Source organism: Oncorhynchus gorbuscha, linkage group LG13, assembly GCF_021184085.1.
Source record: "Oncorhynchus gorbuscha isolate QuinsamMale2020 ecotype Even-year linkage group LG13, OgorEven_v1.0, whole genome shotgun sequence".
NCBI lineage: Eukaryota > Metazoa > Chordata > Actinopteri > Salmoniformes > Salmonidae > Oncorhynchus > Oncorhynchus gorbuscha.
In genome coordinates, this window is record NC_060185.1 from 83,321,820 (window position 1) to 83,345,607 (window position 23,788).

General features: G+C 42.3%; 2 protein-coding genes across 5 annotated transcripts; both read right to left on the reverse strand.

Moving 5' to 3' along the window:
- Positions 1-13: 13 nt before the first annotated feature.
- eif1ad (eukaryotic translation initiation factor 1A domain containing) lies at positions 14-7,048 on the reverse strand. Of its 3 annotated transcripts, none has more exons than XM_046295927.1 (6): positions 6,923-7,048; positions 4,709-4,814; positions 4,319-4,427; positions 2,704-2,812; positions 2,561-2,602; positions 14-743 (listed from the first exon to the last, which is right to left on the reverse strand). In XM_046295927.1, the coding sequence occupies exons 2-6, from the start codon at positions 4,796-4,798 to the stop codon at positions 506-508; spliced, it is 588 nt and encodes a 195-aa protein (XP_046151883.1). In that variant the 5' UTR covers positions 4,799-4,814; positions 6,923-7,048; the 3' UTR covers positions 14-505. The 3 variants fall into 3 exon arrangements, with proteins under 3 accessions (XP_046151883.1, XP_046151881.1, XP_046151882.1); XM_046295925.1 differs by having other exon boundaries at positions 6,834-7,020; XM_046295926.1 differs by lacking the exon at positions 2,561-2,602 and having other exon boundaries at positions 6,834-7,014.
- A 108-nt stretch (positions 7,049-7,156) lies between these two features.
- Positions 7,157-23,763, reverse strand: LOC123993592 (cathepsin F-like). 2 transcript variants are annotated; one of them, XM_046295922.1, is made up of 13 exons: positions 23,566-23,763; positions 16,522-16,632; positions 15,262-15,343; positions 15,073-15,140; positions 14,915-14,996; positions 14,682-14,795; positions 14,228-14,376; positions 12,482-12,578; positions 10,567-10,767; positions 10,343-10,407; positions 8,358-8,448; positions 8,208-8,266; positions 7,157-8,035 (listed from the first exon to the last, which is right to left on the reverse strand). In XM_046295922.1, the coding sequence occupies exons 2-13, from the start codon at positions 16,603-16,605 to the stop codon at positions 7,961-7,963; spliced, it is 1,167 nt and encodes a 388-aa protein (XP_046151878.1). In that variant the 5' UTR covers positions 16,606-16,632; positions 23,566-23,763; the 3' UTR covers positions 7,157-7,960. The 2 variants fall into 2 exon arrangements, with proteins under 2 accessions (XP_046151878.1, XP_046151877.1); XM_046295921.1 differs by lacking the exon at positions 23,566-23,763 and adding an exon at positions 21,132-21,480.
- Between the last annotated feature and the right edge of the window lie 25 nt (positions 23,764-23,788).

Sequence of the window (23,788 nt, forward strand, 5' to 3'; positions counted from 1 at the left end):
AATAACCCTCTGACACTTTAATGTTGTGCACTTTAATGTTTTTCTGAACATTAAACCAAACTTTAATCCGTGATTATATAATTGACTCAGACAGACAAATGTTTAATTAAACTTTTTTTAAATTCTGATGAAAGACCACAATAAAGATTTTATTACACAATCATTATGTACATAAATTATGACAACCTCTTCAGTCAGGAATGTCATGGACCAGTTCAATAATTCCACAATTAACCTCTTTTAGCAGTTTAGCAAAGCATGCTAATGTTCCTCTCTAGGACAAGTGGTATAAGTATGATATACCTAACCTATTATGTCCATGGGATGCTAAGTTCAACCACCAAATAAATGGTGAAATAGAAAATCCTGCTGTTTGATTGGATTCATGGGGTGGGACTGGAGAGTATAATCGACAACTCATTCTTCAGCAGCAGTGTATTCTGAGGGCGACATGTGTGTAAACATTGTCCACAGCAGTGTACCGTCTCTTGTAAAGATTTCCCCACTAAAAGCTGCTCTCCACTTTATCCTCCCCTTCATCCTTCTCATCCTCACTGTCTTCTTCACTCTCACTGTAGTGGACGTTACAGCGGTTGGTGTTGACGAAGAGATCGCTCTCGTCATCCTCTGAGTCAGTACTGTGATCACTCCCACAATCCTCTACCTTCTCCCTTCTCCCCTCCCTGGGCTGTGGTGCATCTGTCCTCTCTTCCGATGGGGGCTCGTCTGTGAAGGCCTCAGGCCTAACAGAAGACACACAAAAAAAATGAAAAATAGTGCCAGCAGAACTCACTTGATTCAGTTATAATTGAACCTTTGTTTAATTGTCTTCTCATTCACAGGTGACATGAGTCTGTGTGTGTCAGAAAAAACATCCTGTTGGGATTAAGATCATTTGAAATAATTTCTTCACATTTTCACAAGAGCAGGGGAAAACAATGTTTGTCAGATGTGGTGGTGGTGGCCTTGTAGTTACTATGGCAAGGTAATAGAAGTGCTGACTAAAATGGGGTTTACTGGCTACATGCGTTTCTGCATGTTATTTCTATACGTGGATGTACAGTTGAAGTCGAAATTTTACATACACCTTAGCCAAATACATTTAAACTCAGTTTTTCACTATTCCTGACATTTAATCCTAGTAAAAGTTCCCTGTAAGGTCAGTTAGGATCATCACTATTTTAAGAATGTGAAATGTCAGAAAAATAGCAGAGAATGATTTCAGCTTTTATTTATTTCTCATCACATTCCAAGTGGGCCAGAAGTTTACATATATGAATTGAGTGTTTGGTAGCATTGCCTTTTAAATGTTTAATTTGACACAAGCTTCCCACAATAAGTTGGATGAATTTTGGCCCATTCCTCCTGACAGAGCTGGTGTAACTGAGTCAGGTTTGTGAGCCTCCTTGCTCGCACATGCTTTTTCAGTTCTGCTCACAAATGTTGTATAGGATTGAGGTCAGGGCTTTGTGATGGCCACTCCAATACCTTGACTTTGTTGTCCTGAAACCATTTTGCCACAACTTTGGAAGTATGCTCGGGGTCATTGTCCACTTGTAAGACCCATTTGTGACCAAGCTTTAACTTCCTGATGTTTTGAGATGTTGCTTCAATATATATATATATATATATATATATATATATATATATATATATATATATATATTTTCCTCCCTCATGATGCCACCCTCCTGCAGCAAAGCACCCCCACAACCTGATGCTGCATGGTTGGGGTGGGATGGTGTTCTTCAGCTTGCAAGCCTGCCCCTTTTTCCTCCAAACATAACAATGGTCATTATGGCCAAACGGTTCTAATTTAGTTTCATCAGACTAAAGGACATTTCTCCAAAAAGTACAATCTTCGTCCCCATGTGCAGTTGCAAACCATAGTCTGGCTTTTTTTAATGGCGGTTTTGGAGAAGTGGCTTCTTCCTTGCTGAGCGGCCTTTCAGGTTATGTCGATATAGGACTCGTTTTACTGTGGATATAGATACTTTTGTACCCATTTCCTCCAGCATCTTCACAAGGTCCTTTGCTGTTGTTATGGGATTGATTTGCACTTTTTGCACCAAAGTACATTCATCTCTAGAAGACAGAACACAGAACACATCTCCATCCTGAGCGGTATGATGGCTGCGTGGTCCCATGGTGTTTATACTTGCGTACTATTGTTTGTACAGATGAACGTGGTACATTCTGGAGTTTGGAAATTGCTCCCAAGGATGAACCAGACTTGTGTAGGTCTACAATAATTTTTCTGAAGACGTCTGATTTATTTTGATGTCAAGCAAAGAGGCACTGAATTTGAAGGTAGGCCTGAAATACATCCACAGATACACCTCCAATTTACTCAAATGATGTCAATTAGAAGCTTCTGATAGGCTAAAGCCATGACATAATTTTTCTGTTATTCTCCAAACTGTTTAAAGGCAGTCAACTTAGTGTATGTAAACTTCTGACCCACTGGAATTGTGATAGTGAATTATAAGTGAAATAATCAGTCTAAACAATTGTTGGAAAAATGACTTGTGATATGCACGAAGTAGATGTCCTAACTTACTTGCCAAAACTATAGTTTGTTAACAAGAAATTTGTGGAGTGGTTGGAAAAAGAAAAAAAAAGAGTTAATGACTCCGACCTAAGTGTATGTAAACTTTCGACTTGAACTGGTTATACTGGACTATGGGTCCAAGGTGCACTCACCAGAGTGTGAGTTTCTGCAGGTGCTGAATGTGGTCTCTGTAGAGTATGAAGCTGATCTCTCCCCTCACCTTCTCTCCCTCCTCTATAGGGTCTACAATCACATAGTCACCTGGGAGGGGGGAGAGCAATGCCATGTTTACAATAACAAACCAATACTGAGAGGAACACAAAGACCTTCATTGTGTTCAGTAGAAACTAATCCAGAGTTTTCTGTCATTATGACATTGAGGCGGTTGAACCACAAAAGAAAGCACACTGACATACAGGTATACAGAAAACATATGCAAACTTGCCACTCAAATTCAGGACAATCAGCCGGCTTTAGTGTTTGACTGCCACTGGTACTCCGGGCTGCCTATGTCCAAACAAAGCCCCCCAGTATCTGGTCTGGGGCTTAAAGTCAATCTCTGCTGGTCGGCTACTGCGTAACGAACTAGCAGTGCCAAAATCCCTGGCCTGTCCTAGAAAACCAATGTAAATTACAGCCGTTTACAGCTCTAAAATGTGTATCAGTTCTATCGCCACAGCAAATTATTTTCAAGTTCACTACAAATCGATGTATTTAATTAAATAGTGATCCATTCTGACAACTACATTTATCACATAGGACCACATGCGGACAGACTAATCACGGACTGGCAGGCTACGAGGAGGCTCGCATCCTCATGCACACGGAATTCATGTGGTATCTGTTATAGATGCCGAAGTCAATAGCAGCGTTGGGTTGATGCGCTCAGGAAGAATGAAAATGACTTCATCGACCATAGTTACGGCCATTTTCACCAAGATTCTTAATATGGCGTGATTCAAATACTTCCAGTTTCATTAGAAGTTTTCGATAGGAATACATGAATGACATCAGCGCGATCACCATCTACTGGTTTTAATGTCTATGGTCCAAACGGTACCAAAAAAAAACATTCTCAGTGTAAACTTAAAGGTGCAATATTCAGAAGTCGCTCCACCATTTTCTAGTTATACATTTTTTTTTACAAGTTCACCTCTTCAGTTTATGCTACAAACAAGCAGCCATTGTGTGAAGAATCATTGTACCATCTAAAACTGCTGTAAAAATATATTTTCCATAAGAAAAAATATTGTATTCTCAGCTTGTTTGAAGCTGTTGAACAAAACCGAATGTAAAAGATGCAAAAAAAGCAGTCACTTAAACTGTTGTTTAGTTTTTGCATCTTTTACTTTAGGTTTTGTACACCAGGTTCAAACAGCTGAAAATCTAATATTTTGGGTTATTGGAAAGATATTTCACAGCGGTTTAGATGGTACAATGATTATCTACACTTAGTGCTCATTTTGTCACAAACTGAAATTAGGCAAAATCTCAGAATTTTAGCCAGGATGTGGCTGAGCGATTTATGCATATTGCACCTTTAATAGCGGGAAACACAGAAATAGGGCACATCGAAGCAGTAGATCTGTTCTGAGACCTGGTTTCAATGTGATCTATAACTCACAATTCTATTTGACTTTAAACATTTAAAACCACAAAGTATATTGAAAAGATAATGGGCCTATATATTTTAAAATAAGATATTTAAAAACAAAACAGCGTTATGGTGCCATTTGGGATGCACTCTAGTATAAGGGAACATGTTACCTCTCTTAATCCAGAGGTTCTTGCGGAATTTTGGGGGCATGCTGATCAGGAAGTTCTCCCCCTGGGCCGTGACAGCCTCGTGCAGGTTGTTGCCACGACTACCAAGAACCTGCATGGAGACAGGTACAGAGAGAGGGGATTAGTATGACAAAGAAACTGATAGAATGTGCATGCAAAAACAGGTAATTAACTACAGGTGCAGCAGAGGTGTGTGTCAGTCAGCTTACATGAAGAAAGACTTAAAAGTTCCCATCCTCTTGCTTCATCCACTGACCCTATCTGTTTGGTAGTCGCTGAATGAGTCCGAATCAGGATGGCAGACATCTAGGCTAGTCTTTGTTGTGTGTGTTCAGTAAAACATCTGTCATGTCTGACAGCACAGATACTAACCCGCACAATCTGTTGGTTCTCTGTAGGTGTGACGTAGTCGTCGAGTGTCTGCTCCTTGACAACGTGCTTGCGTTTAGTAGCCTGTGACATCGTTGAAGTTTGCCAGCTGTGGAAAGATCCGTTTTCATCACCACTGTTGTTAGTCAACTGTTCTTTATGAATGTCAGGGGGACGGAATAAGTTACAGATAGCAAACGTCTAATGAGAAGCACAGGCTGCTTAATGCATAACAGGCAGTGGTGACCCATCGTTCAGAGCAGTGGCAACCCCACCTGTTTTGACCCCCATATTTTAAGAAAAAATAAAAATTGTGGAGGGGGCTTGCCTGTTTTGCATGTTATTTGGCATTAATACATGTCACATATCAGTTTGCAAACAATGTATTAAAAAAATGTACAGTGGCAAGAAAAAGTATGTGAACCTTTTGGAATTACCTGGATTTCTGCATAAATTGGTCATCAAATTTGACCGGATCTTCATCTAATTTACAACAATAGACCGTGTGCTTAAACTAATAACACAAATTGTATTTTCTTGTCCATATTGAATACATAATTTAAACATTCAGAGTGTAGTCTCTCCCTAGAGAGAGCACAGTGCAGAATGCTCAATGAGGTTAAGAAGAATCCTAGTGTGGCAGCTAAAGACTTACAGAAACCTCTGGAACATGCTAACATCTCTGTTGACGAGTCTACGATACATAAAACACTAAATAAGAATGTTGTTCATGGGAGGACACCACAGAAGAAGCCACTGCATTGCTGCACCTCTAAAGTTTGCAAAAGTGCACCTGGATGTTCCACAGCACTACTGGAAAAATATTGTGGAAAGATGAAACTACAGATAAGTTGTTTGGAAGGAACACAACACCGTGTGGAGAAAAAAAAGGTGCAGCACACCAACATCAAAACCTCATCCCAACTGTAAAGTATGGTGGATGGAGCACAACAGAATGACTTCAAGAGAAGAAAATACACCCTCTGGAGTGGCCCAGTCAGAGTTCTGATCTCAACCCAATTGAGATGCTGTGGCATGACCTCAAGAGAGCAGTTCACACCAGACATCCCAAGAATATATTGCTGAACTGAAACAGTTTTGTAAAGAGGAATGGTCCAAAATTCCTTCTGACCGTTCTGCAGGTCTGATCCACAACTACAAAAAATATTTGGTTGGTGTTATTGCTGCCAAAGGAGGGTCAACCAATTATTAAATCCAAGGGTTCCCATACTTTTTCCACCCTCCACTGAATGTTTACACGGTGTGTTCAATAAAGAAATGAAAATGTACAATTGTTTGTGTGTTACTAGTTTAAGCAGACTGTCTATTGTGACATTTTTATTTACCTTGGCAAGTCAATTAAGAACAAATCCTTATTTTCAATGACGGCCTAGGAACAGTGGGTTAACTGCCTGTTCAGGGGCAGAACGACAGATTTGTACCTTGTCAAGCTCGGGGGTTTGAACTAGCAACCTTTCAGTTACTGGCTCAACGCTTTAACCACTAGGCTACCTGCTGCCCCATACTGGCTATGATTGCCTCTTATCTGCTTGTCGTCTCCTTATTCCCTAGTTTGTACATCTCAATTGTCAGTAGAAACCAAATATGTTAAAGAAACAAAAAAACAAAAAAAATCATCCGAAGGGTACTAAATGAGGTTTCCGCTGATAGCCAGGTGTAGCAGTGGCATAGTGTAATTCATGTATGGTTTAGTGTTGTGGTTTTGCTGGCATGCATCCCATTTTTTTTGCCCCACAAAGATTTACATGTTAAAATCCCCACTGACAACAGCGTAGCATTTCAAAAGGTTAACCCTTAACGAAGTTAGTGTGACAGCTAGCTAGCTAACGTTTCCATCAAATGTATGTTTTGTTTGGGCAAAGTAAGTGGCAAGCTGTCCCACGTTAGCTAGCTAACGTGAGCTAGGTCAAGCAGAAATGCCGGTATCGTACAAACACAAATTACTAATTGTCAGAATTGTGCTTGCTGTTAAATTGTGAAATTATAGAAGATTAGACAATATATTATTAACGTAGTAATTATAAGTATTGGTAGCTAGCTAGCTAACGGGCACTTTTCACTAGAGTTAACACGCACATACACTTAAAATTAGCCACTTGCTACATACCTTGTAAATCTGAACTGCAAAAAATGTGTATCTTTACTGTAGGTCAAAGATTCTGGATTGTCAGATGGCATGTGAACTAGGAAAAATACCTGTTATATCAAATATTAGTTTCCAACAGCCAGTAAACGCATGTGCTTCCTTTCCTTTTAGGCACTGCTGACGTAGGGATTCTACTCCAGTTGCATTCTGGGAGTTTTAGTCGTTTTCACTTACGGGGCTTGGCTGTATTCAAGAACCGCATGCTTTTGTGACTATATAGTTTCTCCAATTAATCAACCAACATATGGTGGATATTGACTTCAGAAATTACATTCCACAATGAATAATGGATATGATCTTTTTTTTTATTAATGGATCAAATATTTTTTATTATTAAACCTTAGTTTGTCTAGTTACACATCACTACAATATTTAACAGTTAATAGGCTACAAATCAGTCAATGTATGATCCTTTTAAAATAAAATAAAAAAACATGCAAACCCATTCATTATAAGTACTTGCACAGTGAAGTTTTAAACTGAGGGGAGAGATTGACGTTATGTGGTATTGCACAGAACATGTTACAACAGACAAAAAGTCTAGCAAAAATGCACAAGCATTAATTCTACACTAGAGCATCCGCACAGAGAGTAGTCAGATGCAGGGGAACATAACGGACACTAAACAGCATGACTGAAGTCTAAATATATGACATCCCCTTTATCATTTAGACTGTTATTGTAAAGAGATGACCGAAATGACCTCTGCCTAAAACACAGCAATTCAATTAAAATATCCTTAAAGGCTAGTAGGAAAATCACAACAAAAGATCAGTGTTACCTTAGAACTATAGCTTCATCGGAGCTGGTTTGTTTTGAAAGAGAAGAATGGGGTATGAATAAATGCTGCTTCCCCTATTTAAGTAAGCTGTCAGCAGGTCTTCCAGTGCATTGTGCAGTGTTCTGACTACACAATTAGGGGGGTAGGGGATGAGTAACGTTGTAGTTCTGTCAGTTTGTAGGTAGTGTGTGTGTATATGTTTGGGGGGGTGTAGGATTTGTTTTTTAAAATCCCAGGTGAAGATTGAAATAAAATATTATTCAGATCACGTGTGTGTTTGCGCGCGTGTTTGTGTGTGTCATATCGCCTAGTTCACAATAGCAGATGAGCACATCTCGTTGATTCCACAGAGCCTGGATCCTCTGTACAGGTAGTAGTAACCCTGGAGGGAAGGAACACACAACAGGACATGTCAGGCAATTAATACACATGTCAAATGTTCCAAGAGTTCAGGCATGACTAGGTATTATGCATGCATTGTAAACAAATACACTGTTTACAAATGCACGCATAATGCCTTGTCATAGAGGTTCAGTGTGACAGCTTTCTGTTACCTGTTCTCCATAGTCCTCGCCCCAGCTGTTTTTTATGGCCCAGAAAGGTTTGCCTTGACCTGTAGACAGAAACAACCAGACACACACTCACAGTGTTGTTATTACGCTAGGTTAATGTAAGGTAAATGAGTAGTTAAGAGTCAGTCTCACGTTCTCCGTAGCCCACGAGCAGCACTGCATGGTCAATCATCCAGGGGTTGCAGAAGATCTTCAGAGGGTGGGACACGCCCTTCCTGTAAAACTGAGGACAAACAACGAGAGAAAAGCAGGTGGGATTAGAAAGATAGATACTAGTCACTTCATTGTTCAGTTGTGTTTTAGTGATGCATTCGGTCGCTGTACTTGAGGCATCACTACAGACCTGGGTTCGATCCCAGGCTGTGTCACAAATGGCCATGACCAGGAGTCCCTTAGGCTGGCACACAATTGGCTCAGCATCGACCGGGTTAGGGGAGGGTTTGGCCAGGGGGGCTTTACTTAGCTCATTGCGCTCTAGCAACTACTTCCTGCAGGCTCACTTCGGTCGTCAGTTGAACTGTGTTTCCTGCAACACATTGGTGCAGCTGGCTTCCGGGTTAAGCGGGCGGGTGTAAAGAAGTGTGGTTAGGCGGGTCATGTTTTGGAAGACGCATGACTTGACCTTCGCCTCTCTTGAACCTGTTGGGGAGTTGCAGCAATGAGATAAGATCCTAATTGGATATCACAAAAAGAAAGATATGGCAGTGGTGTTACCTGCAGGGGTTGGAACCAAAATTATTTTTCAATTGTTTCATTGTGGACAGAACCACTGTTTTTGTTTCGTTCCACTGTTACGACCAGCAAAATAAAGTTCTGAACCGGTTCAAACCCTAAAAAAGTACTGGTTTATATTATTCCTTTTTTTCTCTTTTTTTAAAAACATTTAACTCATTAAATTATTTCACCAATCAGTGTGGAAAGAGCAGGCAAGCTAGTTGTTTACATGTGTGATGGACAGACAAGTGTAGCCTATGGCGCAAGATGCGACTGAAACTTTGCAGTTGGAGAGAGAGAGCGAGATAGGTTTGAGGAGGCTTGAAGCGCTGAGCATCCTGTTATGACATACATTGAATGAATTAGGTCCACAGAATTATACCTAGGAGAACTGGCTTCTATGTAGGAACTTTGAACGTCTTTTGAGCTAGCTAGAAAACAAACTTGATTTAGCTAGCTAACAAGCTTGTATGTGCAGAGAATTAAAAATAGCTTTTTGTAGTTAATAAGTCCAACGTGATCACTAGGCCTATAGAATCCTTAACTAGCATTGAAAAAATGAAATCCATTCTTCTCTAGCTAATTAAAAATCTCTCTCCCTCCCTTATCTTCTGAATCAAGCCTGTAATGTCAGTACAGTAGCCTATGCTTTAAAAAGAGGAAAGGGGCAGGTAGCCTAAACACACACAGGTGAAGATTTTCAGCCTGCAGGCAGACACTGGAATACGTTTCTGAGTGACACAGTGAGGGCTTTGCATAGGCGCTTTGTTGCATTTTGTTGTGGGACTAGAAAAAAATGCCTGGAATGTAAAATAACGTTATTAGGGCCTCCCGGGTGGCGCAGTGGTTAAGGGCGCTGTACTGCAGCGCCAGCTGTGCCATCAGAGTCCCTGGGTCTGCGCCCAGGCTCTGTCGTAACCGGCCGCGACCGGGAGGTCCGTGGGGCGACGCACAATTGGCCTAGCGCCACCCTGGTTAGGGAGGGCTTGGTCGGTAGGGGTGTCCTTGTCTCATCGCGCACCAGCGACTCCTGTGGTGGGCTGGGCGCAGTGTGCGCTAGCCAAGGTGGCCAGGTGCATGGTGTTTCCTCCGGCGCATTGGTGCGGCTGGCTTCCGGTTTGGATGCGCACTGTGTTAAGAAGCAGTGCGGAGGACGCATGACTTTCAACCTTCGTCTCTCCCGAGCCCGTACAGGAGTTGTAGCGATGAGACAAGATAGTAGCTACGACAACAATTGGATACCACGAAATTGGGGAGAAAAAGGGGTAAAAATTCAACACAAAATAAGAACGTTATTAACCACTCCCATGCTTTTAAATTAGTGGTTCTGTTCTGGAACAATATGGATCACTTTCATTCCAGGATCCCCTTCTGTTCCATGAACCCATTCAACCCCTGGTTACCTGCATTGCGAAGGCGTTCAGAGCCACAGATACTGGTCCATTCTCAGCCAGCCAGGCAGCAATTTCTAAACATAAAAAGGGAAGGAAACCAAGATTAACACATGGCCAACCCTCCTCCATATGTACTGCATCGTTCAATCTTCATCCAATCCTTCAACCTATCATCCGTGTCTTTATCTCTGTCTACCCTGCTCTCTCTCTCTTTCACCTCTCCTCCCACTCACCGTTCTCGTCCTTGGACAGCTCCACGGAGCTGTTGATGTAGGCAGTGACTTTGTCGGTGGTGAAGTCACAGCTCTGCTTCTTGCCGGTGTAGCTGTAGTCAGTCTCTGTCTCCAGACCACCCAGCTTCTCGATGGCTTCATATGCATTTGATGGAAGCCCGCCCCCACAGGCCTCGTCCACAGTATCACAGTCCACCAGCTCTGTGGGTGATAGGACATTGAACCAATCAATTCAAGACTGTTATGGAGAAAATGGAATCTGTGCTGTTGTACAGGTACAGTGCCTTGCGAAAGTATTTGGCCCCCTTGAACTTTGCGACCTTTTGCCACAATTCAGGCTTCAAACATAAAGATTTAAAACTGTATTTTTTTGTGAAGAATCAACAACAAGTGGGACACAATCATGAAGTGGAATGACATTTATTGGATATTTCAAACTTTTTTAATAAATCAAAACTGAAAAATTGGGCGTGCAAAATTATTCAGCCCCTTTACTTTCAGTGCAGCAAACTCTCTCCAGAAGTTCAGTGAGGATCTCTGAATGATCCAATGTTGACCTAAATGACTAATGATGATAAATACAATCCACCTGTGTGTAATCAAGTCTCTGTATAAATGCACCTGCACTGTGATAGTCTCAGAGGTCCATTAAAAGCGCAGAGAGCATCATGAAGAACAAGGAACACACCAGGCAGGTCCGAGATACTGTTGTGAAGAAGTTTAAAGCCGGATTTGGATACAAAAAGATTTCCCAAGCTTTAAACATCCCAAGGAGCACTGTGCAAGCGATAATATTGAAATGGAAGGAGTATCAGACCACTGCAAATCTACCAAGACCTGGCAGTCCCTCTAAACTTTCAGCTCATACAAGGAGAAGACTGATCAGAGATGCAGCCAAGAGGCCCATGATCACTCTGGATGAACTGCAGAGATCTACAGCTGAGGAGGGAGACTCTGTCCATAGGACAAGAATCAGTCGTATATTGCACAAATCTGGCCTTTATGGAAGAGTGGCAAGAAGAAAGCCATTTCTTAAAGATATCCATAAAAAGTGTCGTTTAAAGTTTGCCACAAGCCACCTGGGAGACACCAAACATGTGGAAGAAGGTGCTCTGGTCAGATGAAACCAAAATTGAACTTTTTGGCAACAATGCAAAATGTTATGTTTGGCATAAAAGCAACACAGCCCATCACCCTGAACACACCATCCCCACTGTCAAACATGGTGGTGGCAGCATCATGGTTTGGGCCTGCTTTTCTTCAGCAGGGACAGGGAAGATGGTTAAAATTGATGGGAAGATGGATGGAGCCAAATATAGGACCATTCTGGAAGAAAACCTGATGGAGTCTGCAAAAGACCTGAGACTGGGACGGAGATTTGTCTTCCAACAAGACAATGATCCAAAACATAAAGCAAAATCTACAATGGAATGGTTCAAAAATAAACATATCCAGGTGTTAGAATGGCCAAGTCAAAGTCCAGACCTGAATCCAATCGAGAATCTGTGGAAAGAACTGAAAACTGCTGTTCACAAATGCTCTCCATCCAACCTCACTGAGCTCGAGCTGTTTTGCAAGGAGGAATGGGAAAAAACTTCAGTCTTTCGATGTGCAAAACTGATAGAGACATACCCCAAGCGACTTACAGCTGTAATCGCAGCAAAAGGTGTCGCTACAAAGTATTAACTTAAGGGGGCTGAATAATTTTGCACGCCCAATTTTTCAGTTTTTGATTTGTTAAAAAAGTTTGAAATATTCAATAAATGTCATTCCACTTCGTGATTGTGTTGTTGATTCTTCACAAAAAAATATAGTTTTATATCTTTGTTTGAAGCCTGAAAGGTCGCAAAGTTCAAGGGGGCCGAATACTTTCGCAAGGCACTAAGTGTATGATACCTACAATGCTTGTGCTTACCTTGCTCAGAGAGAGACACTAGTTTACCCGTTTTCACAAACCACTGGCCCTCAATGTTTCCTGTCACTGAGAATGCCCAGCAAGAACCACACATGCCCTGCAATACAAACACAAGTCACATAATCAGCCACACACACACACACAGGCATGACCTACCTCCACCTTTTCCATTAATTGTGTCATATCTACAGTATGACTTTTGCTTACTTAAACTTATGTTTTAGTGAAGCATCAAAGAAGAGTCATGAACACTTTGAATGCTATATAAAGTATTTTTAAGTTATTTGTCCGATAAAGAAATCCATAAAGACACTGCTCAAAAAAATAAGGGGAACACTAAAATAACACTAAAATCCTAGATCTGAATGAATGAAATATTCTTATTAAATACTTTTTTTCTTTACATAGTTGAATGTGCTGACAACAAAATCACACAAAAATGATCAATGGAAATCAAATGGATCAACCCATGGAGGTTTGGATTTGGAGTCACACTCAAAATTAAAGTGGAAAACCACACTACAGGCTGATCCAACTTTGATATAATGTCCTTAAAACAAGTCAAAATGAGGCTCAGTAGTGTGTGTGGCCTCCACGTGACCTCCCTACAATGCCTGGGCCAACTCCTGGACAGTCTGTGGTGCAACGTGGTGTTGGTGGATGGAGCGAGACATGATGTCCCAGATGTGCTCAATTGGATTCAGGTCTGGGGAACGGGCGGGCCAGTCCATTGCATCAATGCCTTCCTCTTGCAGGAACTGCTGACACATTCCAGCCACATGAGGTCTAGCATTGACTTGCATTAGGAGGAACCCAGGGCCAACTGCACCAGCACATGGTCTCACAAGGGGTCTGAGGATCTCATCTCGCTACCTAATGGCAGTCAGGCTACCTCTGGCGAGCACATGGAGGGCTGTGCGGCCCCCCAAAGAAATGCCACCCCACACCATGACTGACCCACCGCCAAACCGGTCATGCTGGAGGATGTTGCAGGAAGCAGAATGTTCTCCACGGCGTCTCCAGACTCTGTCTGTGGACGTCGGGCCCTCATGCCACCCTCACGGAGTCTGTTTCTGACCGTTTGAGCAGACACACGCACATTTGTGGCCTGCTGGAGGTAATTTTGCAGTGCTCCTCCTGCTCCTCCTTGCACAAAGGTGGAGGTAGCGGTACTGCTGCTGGGTTGTTGCCCTCCTACGGCCTCCTCCACGTCTCCTGATGTACTGGCCTGTTTCCTGGTAGCGCCTCCATGCACTGGACACTACTCTGACAGACACAGCAAACATTCTTGCCACAGCTCGCATTGATGTGCCATCATGGATGAGCTGCACTTACCTGAGCCACTTGTGTGGGTTGTAGACTCAGTCTCATGCTACCACTAGAGTGAAGGCACCGCCAGCATTCAAAAGTGACCAAAACATAAGCCAGGAAGCATAGGAACTGAGAAGTGGTCTGTGGTCACCACCTGCAGAACCACTCCTTTATTGGGGGTGTCTTGCTAATTGCCTATAATTTCCACCTGTTGTCTATTCCATTTGCACAACAGCATGTGGAATTTATTGTCAATCAGTTTTGCTTCCTAAGTGGACAGTTTGATTTCACAGAAGTGTGATTGACTTGGAGTTACATTGTGTTGTTTAAGTGTTCCCTTTATTTTGTTGAGCAGTGTACAATCATATATACACATTTACAGTCATACATGTAGTCATCTCCAGTCTGTAAGACCATCTCTAAACCCTGTCCTACCTGGTTCTTGACAGGGCTGACAGCTCCATGCTCTCTCCAGTCCCAGCTAGGCGGGGCGGGGCCGTGGCTCATGGCTGCAGGCTTCATGGACCGCTGACATTTCTGCTGGCTCAGCAGGGGGTTCAGGTACAGAGTCCTAAACTCCTCCTCTGGATGGTGAGAGGGAGTGGGTAGAGGGAGGAGAGGAAGAATATTAGGATTTTTCACAGTGTACAGTTGAGGAGTTGTACTGTAGCCTTTTGGAATTAGCTATGTAGAAGTGGAATTACTCAACAGGTTAACTAACTCTGCAAGGGAACATGTTTCAAACGGTCACAGAATCACACACACACATAGTATGTCCTGTTGCTCCACAGAAGAGCAGACGGTGACCTCTTCGGCACGCTCAGTGGATGTTCTGGAACTGCATCGGGCTTATTAATCTGCATTCCCACACATGCACACACACACACACCTGTGAGGTCGCTGAACTTGGTGACCCCGTACTCGGCTGTGCCCAGATCCAGAGACTGGAGCTTCTCAGCGGTCTTCAGGTTCTCATGGAAGATACGCAGCCGCCGCTCAGTGTCTGTAGCAGCAAAGGTCAGAGATCAGACAAAAATGTTATGGTAAGATGTTTTACCTTATCATCTGTGGAGGTGGATGGACGATGTTGTGTAAAATGATGGATTGACATTTATCTCTCACCCTCTTTGCTGCTGTAAGTCCTATTATATCTGACCATGAACTCTTTGAACTGACCCAGAAGCTCCACTAAATACTCTGTCTCCTGTCACAAAATACAAGTTAATTATTGACAAGTAAATTAAATATACGCATACAGAATAAACGACGTTTTCTATTACCTCAACTGGTTTGCTGGTGGAGAGGGACAGAAATTCTACTTTGTTGGTCTCAACTGGTTTGGGATCAACTGAAACGCAAGCATTATGAAAAACAATTAGATGTAGCTACCCGTATTTATAGAAACAATTCTAAACAAATAAAAGCACAAAGGTACATTTAGTTCCCAAAGTTAATTCTTTGACACAAACCTGCTGGCTGGCATTTCTGTTTGAGCAGGGTGGACTTGCTCTCCCAGGGAATGTCCCAGACCTCAAACACACACACCTCCGTCTGACAGAGAACATGTCAGCGGAGAAAACATGGTTAGTGAGATAATCTGGGTTTATTTTATTGGGCTTCTGTGTTCATGACTAGTATATAAACAGTGTAATGGACCACCCACACAGACAGTGTGGTGAATAAGGTGCAACAGAGTCTCTTCAACATCAGGAGGGGATCAATACTTATTTTCCACCATAATTTGCAGATAAATTCATTAAAAATCCTACAATGTGATTTTCTGGATTTTTTTCTCTCATTTTGTCTGTCATAGTTGAAGTGTACCTATGATGAAAATTACAGGCCTCTCTCATCTTTTTAAGTGGGAGAACTTGCACAGTTGGTGGCTGACTAAATACTTTTTTGCCCCACTATATATATTCTTAATTCCATTCCTTAGTTAGATTTGTGTGTATTGGGTATATGTTGTGAAATTGTTACATATTACTTGATAGATATTACCTTACTGTAGGAGCTAGAAGCACAAGCATTTTACACCTGCAATAACATCTGCTAAACACATGTATGTGACCAATAAAATGTGATTTGATTTGATAATAGAATGTAGTGTATGTTTGTGTGCATTTCAGAGAGAAATGCCTGTGATTTCCTGTGTCTGTGAAATGCCTGTGATGGTAAAGCACATACATATTCTTTGTATGCGACCTAATGTAAACATCCAACAACAGTCTATTTCTGAACCGATACAGAAGTTAAGTAGAGGGGTGAACACTATGAATACTTTGTTTCCTTGACCTTGGAGACATTTCTGATTAAGTTTCTGCTAAGTCATGAAAACAAATACAGCAGGCGGAACAAATAAGGGGTAGCTGACTGCTTGAGCACATAGCTGCAGCAGGGGATAACAGTGTGTAAAATTCATGACAAGTTATTTATCACAAGGTCCTGGTCACATGACTAGGGGAAGGGAGTACAGACAGATAGAATAATAACCTAACATAGACCCAGATACACACAATGGCCTTGATACTGGCCACTTTTGTGTTGACAGTTTATTTACATTTGTGGTTTAGGTTTTGCCAATTTTCAATATTGTAAAACTTTGGGTTTTAATTTGATGAGGAGGACTGACATTAGTTTCGCTGTACCTTCTCTGTAACACTATCCCCCTCCAACAACCCACACTGTTATCATCCCAAGACAGAAAAACAAACACACACAGACCTCACCTTCAGGTTGTGTTCCTCTGGGTAGAAGTCACAGGTCATCAGTCTGGCAGCCTTCTTACACTGGGTGTTACTTAGCTCCACCATGATGCTGTATCGGATTCCCTTCACCAGCTACAAGACAGACACACGCAGAGACAACACACAGAGTCAATACACAGAGACAACACATAGAGTCAATGCACAGTGAAGGTCAGCCTCTATGAAAAATAAACAAAATCAACTCTGCGGTTCTTGTTTTGCCATCTAGCTTACAATTTAGCTCTAACGTCACTTTCAAGACCAATATGGCATTTATAGGCCTAGCTAAAGGGGCTGATTATGCTGGAAAATACAGGTATCTTATTCAGCAGAGCACTAACTGGCTAGTCTAGCTGAGACAATGGGTTTGTTGAGGGCAGTGTTGGGGAAGCTATTCTAAAAAGATAGCTTACCAAGCTACCAATTACTTCACACTGGAAGAAGTTAATCTACACTATCATGAAGAAACATATAGTTGACTTCACTAAAGTTAATCTGAAAAAGTAGTTTACTACATCCAAACTACTTGTAAATCTGAAATGTCAGGGTACACATTGCAAGACAGATGACTTTGGGTTCATATGTTAACAGAATGTGTAATTTAGCCTATTAAACACAAAAACTATGTTTCAGGTAATAATTAGGCAGGTCAGACACCGAGAAGGAGATTCTTGCCTACTTCACCAATATTTTATTTTAGCTAAAAAAAAGTAGTATGTAGTTCCAGTAGTAAGCTACACCGCTACATGGCAACAAAAAAAAGTTATTAACTGGGTCAGATCTGATATGACGGATTTGTCCTGAAGGGCCCGTGCAGAGCTGAACACAACTGCTCCAGTAGTGAAAGAAAGACAGTAGAAATTCAGAGATTCAGTACCTTAGATCACTGCGCCAAATAACATAGCATGGCAGCAACACATGAAAACACAGCATGGTGGCAACACAACATGACAACAACATGGTAGCAACACAAAAGTCACAAAAGTAAAAAAAAAACACACAAAAGGTCCCCAAAGCACAACGCATCCATGGGTTGCTCCTCTTTTCAGTTCGCTGCAGCTATATAACGTTAGCGACTGCAATGAGATGCAGTGCCTTGGACTGCTGTGCCACTCGGGAGCAGTGACTGGGAGAACGGTTGTTGTATGTGGAGGATGAGGGCTACAGTAGGTATATCAGATAGGGGGAATGAGACCTAAGAGGGTTTTATAAAAAAGCATCAACCAGTGGATTTTGCGACGGGTAGATAACCAGTTTACAGAGTAGTATAGAGTGCAGTGATCAAATCAAATCATATTTATTTATATAGCCCTTCGTACATCAGCTGATATCTCAAAGTGCTGTACAGAAACCCAGCCTAAAACCCCAAACAGCAAACAACGCAGGTGTAAAAGCACGGTGGCTAGGAAAAACTCCCTAGAAAGGCCAAAACCTAGGAAGAAACCTAGAGAGGAACCGGGCTATGTGGGGTGGCCAGTCCTCTTCTGGCTGTGCCGGGTAGAGATTATAACAGAACATGACCAAGATGTTCAAATGTTCATAAATGACCAGCATGGTCAAATAATAATAAGGCAGAACAGTTGAAACTGGAGCAGCAGCACAGTCAGGTGGACTGGGGAACAGCAAGGAGCCATCATGTCAGGTAGTCCTGGGGCACGGTCCTAGGGCTCAGGTCCTCAGAGAGAGAGAAAGAAAGAGAGAATTAGAGAGAGCATATGTGGGGTGGCCAGTCCTCTTCTGGCTGTGCCGGGTGGAGATTATAACAGAACGTGGCCAAGATGTTCAAATGTTCATAAATGACCAGCATGGTTGAATAATAGTAAGGCAGAACAGTTGAAACTGGAGCAGGAGCATGGCCAGGTGGACTGGGGACAGCAAGGAGTCCTCATGTCAGGTAGTCCTGGGACATGGTCCTAGGGCCCAGGCCAGTTGAAACTGGAGCAGCAGCATGGCCAGGTGGACTGGGGACAGCAAGGAGTCATCATGTCAGGTAGTCCTGGGGCATGGTCCTAGGGCTCAGGTCCTCCGAGAGAGAGAAAGAAAGAGAGAAGGAGAGAATTAGAGAACGCACACTTAGATTCACACAGGACACCTGAATAGGACAGGAGAAGTACTCCAGATAAACAAACTGACCCTAGCCCCCGACACATAAACTACTGCAGCATAAATACTGGAGGCTGAGACAGGAGGGGTCAGGAGACACTGTGGCCCCATCCGAGGACACCCCGGACAGGGCCAAACAGGAAGGATATAACCCCACCCACTTTGCCAAAGCACAGCCCCCACACCACTAGAGGGAAATCTTCAACCACCAACTTACCATCCTGAGACAAGGCCGAGTATAGCACACAAAGATCTCCGACACGGTACAACCCAAGGGGGGACCCAGACAGGCCGACCACAACAGTGAATCAACACACCCAGGTGACGCACCCCCCCCCAGGGACGGCACGAGAGAGCCCCAGCAAGCCAGTGACTCAGCCCCGTAACAGGGTTAGAGGCAGAGAATCCCAGTGGAAAGAGGGGAACCGGCCAGGCAGAGACAGCAAGGGCGGTTCGTTGCTCCAGAGCCTTTCCGTTCACCTTCCCACTCCTGGGCCAGACTACACTCAATCATATGACCCACTGAAGAGATGAGTCTTCAGTAAAGACTTAAAGGTTGAGACCGAGTTTGCGTCTCTGACATGGGTAGGCAGACCGTTCCATAAAAATGGAGCTCTATAGGAGAAAGCCCTGCCTCCAGCTGTTTGCTTAGAAATTCTAGGGACAATTAGGAGGCCTGCGTCTTGTGACCGTAGCGTACGTGTAGGTATGTACGGCAGGACCAAATCAGAGAGGTAGGTAGGAGCAAGCCCATGTAATGCTTTGTAGGTTAGCAGTAAAACCTTGAAATCAGCCCTTGCTTTGACAGGAAGCCAGTGTAGAGAGGCTAGCACTGGAGTAATATGATCAAATTTTTTGGTTCTAGTCAGGATTCTAGCAGCCGTATTTAGCACTAACTGAAGTTTATTTAGTGCTTTATCCGGGTAGCCGGAAAATAGAGCATTGCAGTAGTCTAACCTAGAAGTGACAAAAGCATGGATTAATTTTTCTGCATCATTTTTGGACAGAAAGTTTCTGATTTTTGCAATGTTACGTAGATGGAAAAAAGCGGTCCTCGAAATGGTCTTGATATGTTCTTCAAAAGAGAGATCAGGGTCCAGAGTAACGCCGAGGTCCTTCACAGTTTCATTTGAGACGACTGTACAACCATTAAGATTAATTGTCAGATTCAACAGAAGATCTCTTTGTTTCTTGGGACCTAGAACAAGCATCTCTGTTTTGTCCGAGTTTAATAGTAGAAAGTTTGCAGCCATCCACTTCCTTATGTCTGAAACACATGCTTCTAGTGAGGGCAATTTTGGGGCTTCACCATGTTTCATTGAAATGTACAGCTGTGTGTCATCCGCATAGCAGTGAAAGTTTACATTATGTTTTCGAATAACATCCCCAAGAGGTAAAATATATAGTGAAAACAATAGTGGTCCTAAAACAGAACCTTGAGGAACACCGAAATGTACAGTTGATTTGTCAGAGGACAAACCATTCACAGAGACAAACTGATATCTTTCCGATAGATAAGACCTAAACCAGGCCAGAACATGTCCGTGTAGACCAATTTGGGTTTCCAATCTCTCCAAAAGAATGTGGTGATCGATGGTATCAAAAGCAGCACTAAGGTCTAGGAGCACGAGGACAGATGCAGAGCCTCGGTCCGATGCCATCAAAATGTCATTTACCACCTTCACAAGTGCCGTCTCAGTGCTATGATGGGGTCTAAAACCAGACTGAAGCATTTCGTATACATGAGTTGCTGCGCAACAGCCTTCTCTAAAATCTTTGAGAGGAATGGAAGATTCGATATAGGCCGATAGTTTTTTATATTTTCTGGGTCAAGGTTTGGCTTTTTCAAGAGAGGCTTTATTACTGCCACTTTTAGTGAGTTTGGTACACATCCAGTGGATAGAGAGCCGTTTATTATGTTCAACATAGGAGGGCCAAGCACAGAAAGCAGCTCTTTCAGTAGTTTAGTTGGAATAGGGTCCAGTATACAGCTTGAAGGTTTAGAGGCCATGATTATTTTCATCATTGTGTCAAGAGATATAGTACTAAAACACTTGAGCGTCTCTCTTGATCCTAGGTCCTGGCAGAGTTGTGCAGACTCAGGACAACTGAGGTTTGGAGGAATACGCAGGTTTAAAGAGGAGTCCGTAATTTGCTTTCTAATAATCATAATCTTTTCCTCAAAGAAGTTCATGAATTTATCACTGCTAAAGTGCAAGTCATCCTCTCTTGGGGAATGCTGCTTTTTAGTTAGCTTTGCCACAGTATCAAAAAGGAATGATGTGTCCTATAAAGAGCATTGGTGGCAAATCTGATGGCTGAATGGTAAATAACATCTAGAGTAGCCGCTCGAGAGCACCCTCAAACAGCCCACGATACAGTATTATGACCTACAACCACAATGGACAGTAACTTGATTTTAGGCTATTATTATGAGATAAAAAATATATATAAACAAAGAACATTTTGACAACACTGGTGTAGTCTACCTGTTTACTGGCAGAGAGGATCTTGCTAACTCTACGAACGTGCATCGTATTGGTCCCCATGTTATAGCGCTCCTCTGCAAACTTCAGTGCCTTCTTCAAACCTGGGTCGTTTTCCGACAAACGGACAGAAGAGCCGGGTGCCCCCATTAAAGTGTCATCCAAATCGGCCAGAACCGAGGCCAAAACCGCCAGGGTTAGGCAAAGGATAAATGGGCAGCGAAATCCGAAATCCATCCTGTCTGTCTGTAGAGCAGAAAAAGTCAAAGGGACCGTGGACGGTAAGATTATAAAACGGGATGTTTGTTTTCCCAGTTAACTGTCATCCGACAATGCGACAAGAAATCAGCAGACCAGGGTTGCCAGGTAAAGCGAGAATTTCTAGTAAATGACCACTCAAAACCCGCCAAAAAGGCCTGAAAACTAGCACACACAAAAATTCACAGCAAGAGGAGTTGCCATATCTATACAATAAACCCCTTTTCCATAATGTTATCTACACAATTAGGAAGAAATATCATAGTAACTTGTAATGACGTTAGAAGAAAAAAATCTGGTATTTCAATCTATGACATAATAAAGGAATGTCAATATGTGACAAGTGTAACAGTATAATTTTAAACCGTCCCCTCGCCCATACCCATATTGCTATTATAAACTAATGTTATGCTATTTTCTGGCAATTGGGCTGTTATTATGTTCCAGATGTTAAGACTAAATTAAGACTAAGTCGTTATAAATGGCCCGTTTGTGAGAATGACTTGTCATTTCAATAGGCATAGACTACAGACACAAATCTGGGTTTATGATTCTAATTACATTTTGCCATAGTTTGCTTAGATAAAGACAGATAGCCTATAGTACCCGATAGGTCTACATCTCATTTCAGATAGTTTACAGTAGCATAGCCAATATGTAAACTGAACGATTTAGCAGCATGCTTAGTTCAAATTAACAGACTAATTTATTCAACATGAATAGCGAGGACATTTCTCAATAAGTGCTTTTCCCCCCAATAGCCTGCTGGAATAGGCTACTGAGGATGAGGTCATGCTTTCAATCACTGAATTAAATATTAATCATATGTATATGAACTGAATATGCTTGTCAACAGCTGCCAGTATTTCTTTTTTTAAATTGGTTTTACCTGTAGCCTAATATGTTTAATGTTACAGTCAATCGAATGTGTTCATAATAACACAAGTCTACAACAACAATAAACTGAAGTTGTAGGCGATTTATTAAATAGTTTTGCCAGCTCCCGGTAGGCTTCACAAGTGGCACACATTGATTTGCAGTGACTTCCGTGATATCGTAATTTCAACATATTTATTGTATGAAATGGTAGCCTACAATGGCATATACATTAATAGGCTACTTGATGGCCAACAGAGGCACATTTTTAATTCTATACATTTAGCCTCGTGTCCGTTTCTGTAGAAAAGGCCCATGGAGTTGGTGGAATACTCCTTTAATTAATTGCCATTTACTCAGCTGGGCCAGGGGCGCATTAATTAGGTCAGGTGGAAATGTCCTACAGATCTCAACTCCATAAAAGGAGGAAATTGCCATCGCCTGATCTCGCTGCTTTCTCTTCCCTAAATCCATCTGATCCAGAAGTTCTGTGCGTCCATGAATCCACGTAAGTCCACCGACTCTTACCTTTCATCTGAATGATCTGTGGTGATCGGGAGAGTGGGCCATTCAGTTATTGTTTATAGTTATCACCGCGGAGCGCGGCTTGGAGCGCACGCTTGAAACATATTGTGTAATGTGAATTGTTAATAATGACTGCTATGATTTGATCTTTGATTATGAATTTGATTGTATACATGTTATTTGTTTCCTTTGTGATGCAGCACAGACTACCAGTAAATATACCACTTTATGGTTAAAGGAATTCCTGCCTCAGTCTCATACATTCCTCTGTCACCTGACACGTGACCACCTGTTCACCTTCACTGTCAGTCATCCTACCTGTCCAGCAACCCACACAGATTCCACTAATCTGTCAGTTTCATTGAGGAGTTTTCCCCATAAAAATAATCATGCGAGGGAGTTTCCACAACTTCCATTTTAAATGTCCACTCCGGCAGCCCCCGAGACCAAAGAACTGAGCATGCTTATAGCACTTCGCTTGATACCGTTTTATTTACAGTTATAATTAGAATACAGTTTCAAATACCTCCGAGCGGATTTATGTAACGCACTCTAGTGCGCTTAAAGTATTTCTCCAGTGCTTTGTCACCATTATTTATTGATGTGCATCAGTCCTAGAGTATTATTATGTTTTATGGAAAAAGGTTTCTCCATAATGACAATGTAAGTAGCCTACATATCTAACCAAAAAGTTGTCTCAGCCAATAACTGTAGTGATCTCTCAACACACACACACACACACACACACACCTACTCACTCACTCACTCACTCACTCACCCAGCAACAGCCTTTCTCACTGCGTGACAGTCAGGAGCAGGTCACAGTGAAATATATATTTTTAAGAGCAGTATGCCTTGGCGGCCGCGATGCAACATTGACATAACCCAAAAACCCGCAACCAATACATTTTCAGCCGCGACATCGTTTGCAAAGTAGCTCGATTTTCTGGAAAACTACGAACACGGCAACACTGCAGCAGAAGGCCCCAAATAGAAATGGT

Coding starts and splice junctions, on each gene's coding strand:
- eif1ad (XM_046295925.1), bottom strand. CDS start 6,904: ATGCCATCTGACAATCCAGAATCTTTGACCTACAGTAAAGATACACAT. Junction 2,813..4,318: donor GAACCTCTGGATTAAGAGAG/GTAACATGTTCC, acceptor CCCCCCTCCCAG/GTGACTATGTGATTGTAGAC. Junction 2,603..2,703: donor CTGCAGAAACTCACACTCTG/GTGAGTGCACCT, acceptor TTCTTTTTCCAA/CCACTCCACAAATTTCTTGT.
- LOC123993592 (XM_046295921.1), bottom strand. CDS start 21,365: ATGGATTTCGGATTTCGCTGCCCATTTATCCTTTGCCTAACCCTGGCG. Junction 14,377..14,681: donor CAAGTTCAGCGACCTCACAG/GTGTGTGTGTGT, acceptor CTCACCATCCAG/AGGAGGAGTTTAGGACTCTG. Junction 8,449..10,342: donor TGAACGCCTTCGCAATGCAG/GTAACCAGGGGT, acceptor GTTTGTCCTCAG/TTTTACAGGAAGGGCGTGTC.